Below are 7241 nucleotides of genomic sequence, written 5' to 3'. Positions count from 1 at the left end.
CACTAAGTGATTAACAGGTGGGTAGCGTATACAGCATGGATATGCTGGATCAGGGGGTGATTCATGTCCTGGAATGGAGTGGGATGGTGCCAGATTTCATCACGCTCCTCAGAATGGCGTGCCATTGAACACTTAGGAATTGTTTATTTTTGGAATTTTCCATTAAATATTTTTGAACCTTGGTTGACTTCGGGTAACTGAAACCACCAGAAAGCAAAACCACGAATAAGGTGAGGCTACTGTATTTGGAGACTGGCCCTTTAAAGATGGTATTAATGTTAAATTGGGTCATAAGGTTGGGGTCCTAAACCAGGAAGACTGGTATTCTTAAACGAAGAGGGAGGGGCCTCAGGGATGCTCGCACACAGAGGAAAGGCCAGGTGGGGAGGTGGCCACCTGCAAGCCGAGGAGAGAGGCCTCAGGAGAAAGCAGACACACCAGCATCTTGATCTTGGACTGCCAGCCTCCGGAACTGTGAGACACGAGTTCCCGTTGTGTAAGCCTCGCCCCCACCCCAGTTTATGATATTTTGTTATGGCAGCCCCAGCAAACTAAGTTAAACACACTCAGATTTCGGTACCATAGTGGGGTGCTAATGTAACAAATAGTGAAAAATGTGGAAGTGGTTTTGCAACTGGGTCATGGGTAGAGGCTGGGAGAGTTTTGAGGTGCACATTGGAAAAAGCCGAGACTGCCTTGAAAAGACTGTTGGTAGGAATGTGGATGTTCCAGGTGATTCTGGGGAGATCTCAGGTGGGAAGGAGGAACGTCTTATTGGAAACTGAAGGGAAGGTGATCCTTGGTATAAAGAGGCAAAGAATTGCAAAACCACAGAACTGTCATTCACCTATGAAAATTACTAAACATTCCATAATGTCAGTATTCAGTCTGGGTTCAGATTTCCCCACTGTCCCTTACATGTCTTTTTATAAATAACTAGTTTGGATCAAAAGCCTGTAGAAATCCCCATGTAGAAAAAACAAAAACAAAAAAAAGAGAGGCAACGAGCATGGTTGAATCTCGTTCTAGTGTTTTTCGGAAAGTAGAAGTTAAAAGTGATGAACTTGGGTATTTAGCTGAGGAGATTTCAATGTAAAGTGTTAGAGATGTAATCTGGTTTCTCCTTTCTGCTTAGAGTAAAATGAGGAGAGAGAAGAGCAATAAATAGAAGAAACTGTTAAAAATTGAAGATTTGAAAAATTCTCAGCGTATGCAGGTTGCAGGAAGCGAGAAAGCACATTCTGGAGAGAATTCCAAGAGTAGGGCTGTAAATCTTTTGATAAAGAGGGCTTGGTTGTGACTGATTTCAGGCTTTAGGTTAGGAATTGTGCAAACGAGCCTGGAACATCTTGTCATAACAATAAAAGATGTCAAAGTCAACTGGGTCAAGTTCAAAGGACTCAGGAGCCAACTTGAAGAGCCGTTCGCTGGTGGCCAAAGACGGGACAATTCAAGCTTCACTGAGGAGAATAAGTTGCAACAGATTGAAACCATCAGACACCTTCAAATACTTGAGTTCATAATAATAATAAAAAGATAAATGAATCAATCACCATTTGGGAGGTGACAGAGAACCAAATCATTATCTTGAAAACTGGCAAATAAAAAGGGGGAAAAAAATCAAGCATGGATCCTGTCTTGCCGATTTGAAAAGTACCTCTGAAGATCAAATACTATAAAGAAAGCATCTCTTTATAAAATAATTCCCACTACAAAATAAGAAATAGTACCATTAGAATAGTACCATTTTGCAATTCTCGCAGGTGTTTAAACAGTGTAAACGAGAAGGACACTATTGTAAAGGTCCAGAGGGTGGCCTCGGAGCCCTTTAATCCATGTAACCCGCCCCACTATTTCCAGCCGTGTGACCCTGAGCAAAAGGCACTCGTGGTGCCTCAGTCTCCTCAACTGCAGAGGGGAGCCACTGCCTCCTTCCTCAAAGGACCGTTCGAGATTAAATACATTTAATGCATTGCCTCAGGGCGGACCTAACAGCACACACACACAGTACATGTGAGGTGCTCTCTGCCTCCTGACACAGTTCGACACAGTTCCTTCTTTTGAAACCTCTCTTGCAGCCTGTCCTCCAAGCCCGCCCCTGTCACTCCCATCTGGGTGCTATGGGTAGAGGGATGGTGACGGAATAGGAAGAGCACAAACTCTGGGGTCAGACAGGGCAGAGGGGAGCCACTGCCTCCTTCCTCAAAGGACCGTGCGAGATTAAATACGTGTGAGATTAAATACGGTAATGCATTGCCTCAGGGCGGGCCTAACAGCACACACACACACACACACACACACACACACACACACACACAGTACATGTGAGGTGCTCTCTGCCTCCTGACACAGTTCGACACAGTTCCTTCTTTTGAAACCTCTCTTGCAGCCTGTCCTCCAAGCCCGCCCCTGTCACTCCCATCTGGGTGCTATGGGTAGAGGGATGGTGACGGAATAGGAAGAGCACAAACTCTGGGGTCAGACAGGATTGGGATTTTCTTCTGGCTCCATCGCCAGCTTCCTCGGGCAAATCATGGCAGCTCTCCGAGCTGTTTCCTCACCTCTACAATGGGGAGCGCAGCGCCTGCCTGGTGATACTGGGAGGAAGAAGCGAAATACTCATGCAAGGCTCAGCCCGGCAGGCGGAAGGGGTCCTGAGTCCAGGGCAGCTTGCTCCCCTTCCTGCGTCCTCTTCCTCCTCATGGGTTCTAGATCCATCCTCCTGAGCGTGTGCTTTATCAGCTTACTCTCCCACTAGAGACCCTCCCATGATTCCCGTCTGTGTGCAGAGAAGGTGAAGCCGTTGGCATTTTCAGGTACCTCTGGGTGGGTAGTGGCTGCCTGGCCTACCAGGTTGGGAAGGACGCCGGCGAGGAGGCTCCGTGCAGGTTCCGTGGGGGAAAAGGGTGATCATCTACTGATGCCCAGCACGGGCTCTGCAGGAGACCCACTTGCCCTCCCTCATCTGCCTGAACAACCCCAAGCCCTGAATCCAGGCCCCCACGAATTCCATCGCTGGCCCTCATCGCTCCACCCAAGCCCTGCTCCGACTTTTCTCAAAGATCCACCCTCACCCCTGGCAGGCCTATCACCTGTGCACTGCTCTCCACTCAGCACCATTCCCACCTCCAGACCTTTATCAAGTGCCCTCTCCAAGCACCTGCCACGTGCCATCTCCCCAGGGACCCAGAGAGCCGCCAAATGCTGTCCACACAGAAAGCAGCTTTCCCAAGAGGCCCCTCCCACCCCTGCCACCTCCTCAGCCTCCCAGCCACCAGCCTGGAGGCTCCCCTTTACCTCTGATAGGCCACACGATAGGTCACATTCTGGGGGTTGCCGGGCCCTGGGAGCCAAGTGAGGTACACACCGAAGTTCCGGGAGAGCAGCGTCACGTTCTGGGGAGGGGCGAGATGGGGCCTCCCTGTGGGGGAGAAAGAGGCCATGAAGCCTGGAGCTCCTGGCTCATCTTGACGTGGGCCTTTCGGAGCTGAAGAGTGGCATGGCAGGCAGTCTGAGGAACCAGGAGCCTCTGGGTGGCTGAAGCGTGGGGGACATGGTGGAGGCTGGCGATCAGGATCCCTGTGACAGTCACACCAGAATGGCTGTATTGCAGCCTCGTGCCCTCCCCAGGCCTAGCAGCCCACCTGCCCCTCAGAGGAAGCTCCTGCCCACTCTGACACCTACGGTTCCAGCAGACCACAGAGCAGGACCATCTGGGTCTCCTGGACGACAGGAGGGAACAGCCCCAGGGTCTCAATGAGCAGGGGCTCTGTCTGGTTCTCAGCCACATCCCCAGAGCCCGCCTGCAATGGTCCCTGCACATAGTAGATGCACAATAAATATCTGAATAAAGCCTATATAATAAAAGGCTAATATGCAAATTATACCCTTGGGAGTTCGACTAACCAGGAGTTTGACCGCTTGCTTTGACGTGTGCTGACCACCAGGGGGCAGCGCGGATGGAATGAAGGCCCCAGACAGCAGATGGCAGCCAGGGGAAGGAAGGCCCAGGCCGGCCCTATCCATGCACGAATTACGTGCACCGGGCCTCTAGTACTGTGATAACTTGGATTATTCTGAACACCTTCTACCTGGTCTCCCTGCTTCCAACCTCATCTCCACACAACAGCAGAAGTTCAAATGAAAGTCAGATCATGTCATTCTCTGACCCACTCCTCTGCCCCTTGCTTCCTCTTCTCCAGCCACACTGGCCTTTTTGCTGTTCCTGAGGAATGCCAGGCACGCTCTGGGAACAGCCATGAACAGCAAGCATTACTGTCTCGGTGACGCTTTCCCTGACCACCTTTACTTCCCCTCCTTCCCACTGATAACTCTCTTCTGACACATGCATCTGATTACACAACTGCCCAGTTCCGTGCCCTTCCCTTGCCTGCAGAATAAAGTCCACAGTCCTTATCATAGTACATGGGGCCCTGCCCAGCTTGGCCTGGTCTGGCCGTCTAGCCGACCTCTTCCCCACAGGCTCTTAGGCTGTGCCAATCCTCCTTCTTGACCTTCTCAAACCACTGAATTCTTTGGGATGCCTCTGAACCCAGGTGTCTTTGACTGCCAGGTATTCAGCATCTAATCTTTTATTTATCTATTTTTGTTAATTCTCACCTGAGGATATTTTTTTCTATTGATTTTTAGAGAGAGTGGAAGGGAAGGAGGGAGGGAGAGAGAGAGAGAGAGAGAGACACACACAGAGACACAGAGAGGGAAACACTAATGTGAGAGAGACACATTGATTGGTTGCCACCTACATGTGCCCCAACCAGGGCTGGGGATGGAACCTACAACACAGGTATGGGCCCTTGACCAGGAATCAAACCTGCCCTCCTTTGGGGTGTGGGCCAATGCTGTAACCACTGAGAACACTGGCCAGGGCCATCATCTAATCTTTTAAAGACTCAATTCAAATGTCACTTCCTCCAGGGAGCCTTCCTGGACATTTCTAAGAAGTGGTGATGCCAGCAGCTAATGTGTGTTGTGTCCTAACTATGTGCCAGGCACTATGTTAACTACGTTGCCTGCATTTCCTCTTTCAAACCTCCCCACTCCCCTAGGCATTTGGTACTAATCGTGATCCCATTATGGATGAGGAAACTGAGGCCCCCTCAGCTAATGAACTGTAGAGTCAGAAGCCAAATCGAGGCCTAGCCAACCCCAAAGTCTGAGCTCTTGACCACACAGCCTCCTCATGGGGCCTGTTCAGCTTTATTCTTCCAACATCAATGGGCCATTATTGATCAACAATATCTATTGACGACTGTGTGCCAGAGGTTTCAAAGAAGAATACAACTCCATCCCTGCCCTTCAGGCACTTGTGGTCCCATGGAGAATTCAGTGCCCTGAAGTGCCACCTGGGCCACGACAGAAATCCATACAGATTACAGAACAGGTTACAGAACCGCATTAGAGAGAGTCAGGCCAGTTCTACTGATGGCTCAGCTGGGCTCCCTACCCCTGGCCTTTTAGGCCCCAATATGGGTGCCCGTGTCCTCAAGTCTGAAATGGATCACTGGGATGCTGGTGCTGCCACTGCTCCCAGCTTCTGGATTTTCTAGCAGACGACTGGCAGGAGGCCAACGTCTGAGCTTGGCCACAGTGGAGAAATAGCAGCTAGTAGAGCAACTACCCTTTTTTGAGCTTTCAACAGATGCCAGACACGGGTTTGGCATTTTATACACAAACCTCAATCAATCCTGAGGACAAACCACCCTATGGGGTAGGTGTCATTTCCCTTTCGTGGAGGGGCACTAGGCTGGGAGACAGATGGTGAATCATTTGCTTGAGGTTGCACAGCTAGTTCGTGGGGGAGCCAGGATTTGAACCTGGATCTAGCTGAACTTCACCCCGACTCATCACACCACAGTTTGTGTTGCATAAATTAAAATTCCCTGGGGAGCCCAGCCAGTGTGGCTCAGTGGTTGAGCATCAACCTATGAACCAGGAGGTCACAGTTTGATTCCTGGTCAGGGTACATGCCTGGGTTTTAGGCGCGATCCCCGGTAGGGAGCGTGCAGGAGGCAGCTAATCAATGATTCTCTCTCATCATTGATGTTTTTATCTCTCTCCCTTCTTCTCTGAAATCAATAAAAATATATTTTAGCCCTAGCTGGTTTGGCTCAGTGGATAGAGTGTTGGCCTGTGGACTGAAGGGTCCCAGGTTCGATTCTGGTGAAGGGCACATGCCCAGGTTGCGGGCTCGATCCCCAGTAGGGGGTGTGCAGGAGGCAGCCAATCAATGATTCTCTCTTATCATTGATGTTTCTCTCCCTCTCCCTTCCTCTCTGAAATCAATAAAGAAATATAATTAGAAAAAATATATATATATATATTTTTAATAAAATGAATAAAACTCTCTCGGGGAAAGTTCAGTTAGGTCTAGACAAGAAAGGTACTGAGTTTGACAGTGAAACTGGGAGACAGAGGACCCCTCCTCCCCTCCCTTCCACTGTCCCTCATCAGCTGCAAAGACCCTCACTGCTGGAGGCACCAGGGGCTGGGGCATACCTGCGCTGACCTCAGTAGGTACACAGCCCTGTGTCAACCACCCAACCCACAGAGAGCCGACCATGATTGCTGCAGCCTGTCTTCCCTGTTCTGCGTCTCACCTCTGCCTTCCTTCTTGGGCAATTCCCTTAATTGCTCTGAGCCTCAGTTTTCTACAACGGAAAAGGGAGAAAATATCTACATCATGGGATGGCTGGGCTGTACAGCTTAAATAGGATAATGTGGTGCCCAGCACAAAGAACCTGCTCAATGAAAGTTGTCTCTAAATATAATTATTAAATTATTAGATTATATCCAAGGACCCGTCCAGATCCTAAATTGTGAGTCTAATTCTAGGAAGACTGGTTGGGACCTGGTGGTTTGGTGCTATCCCCAGGTATTTGGTACCCGGCCACCTTATTTACCCTCCAGTGGGGCTCAGCAAGAAGGCGCCCTTTGGAGCACCCGACGCCCCGCTGGAGAGGACTGCGGGGCGGGCAGGCGCTGGCCCGACTTCCCCACTAGGAGGCTCAAGCGCGGAACTGGCGCGGAGGGCAGGACTCCGGGGAGAAACTAAAATGCACTTTAGGAGCAAATGCAGCGGCTTATCGCTGTCGCTTTCCCTGCTCCCCTGCAGCCGCCCTGGCATTCGGGAACGGGTGGTTTCCTCCAGGGAAGGAATGTCAAAGGCTCTGATGAGTGGGCGAGGCGACCAGCGCTCCGCGGGCTCGGGCGGCCGCCGGAAG

General features: G+C 50.5%; 1 protein-coding gene across 1 annotated transcript in view; it reads right to left on the bottom strand.

Moving 5' to 3' along the window:
• IFNLR1 (interferon, lambda receptor 1) overlaps positions 1 to 7241 on the bottom strand; it is a 46277-nt gene that overhangs the window by 20965 nt on the left and 18071 nt on the right. Inside the window, exon 2 of the mRNA XM_005875197.2 lies at positions 3298 to 3421. Coding sequence (XP_005875259.2) covers positions 3298 to 3421 — 124 coding nt within the window. The remainder of the gene's footprint in view (positions 1 to 3297; positions 3422 to 7241) is intronic.

The sequence above is a fragment of the Myotis brandtii genome, unplaced genomic scaffold (genome assembly GCF_000412655.1).
Source record: "Myotis brandtii unplaced genomic scaffold, ASM41265v1 scaffold456, whole genome shotgun sequence".
Taxonomy (NCBI): domain Eukaryota; kingdom Metazoa; phylum Chordata; class Mammalia; order Chiroptera; family Vespertilionidae; genus Myotis; species Myotis brandtii.
This window is presented reverse-complemented; position numbering and strand designations above follow the sequence as displayed.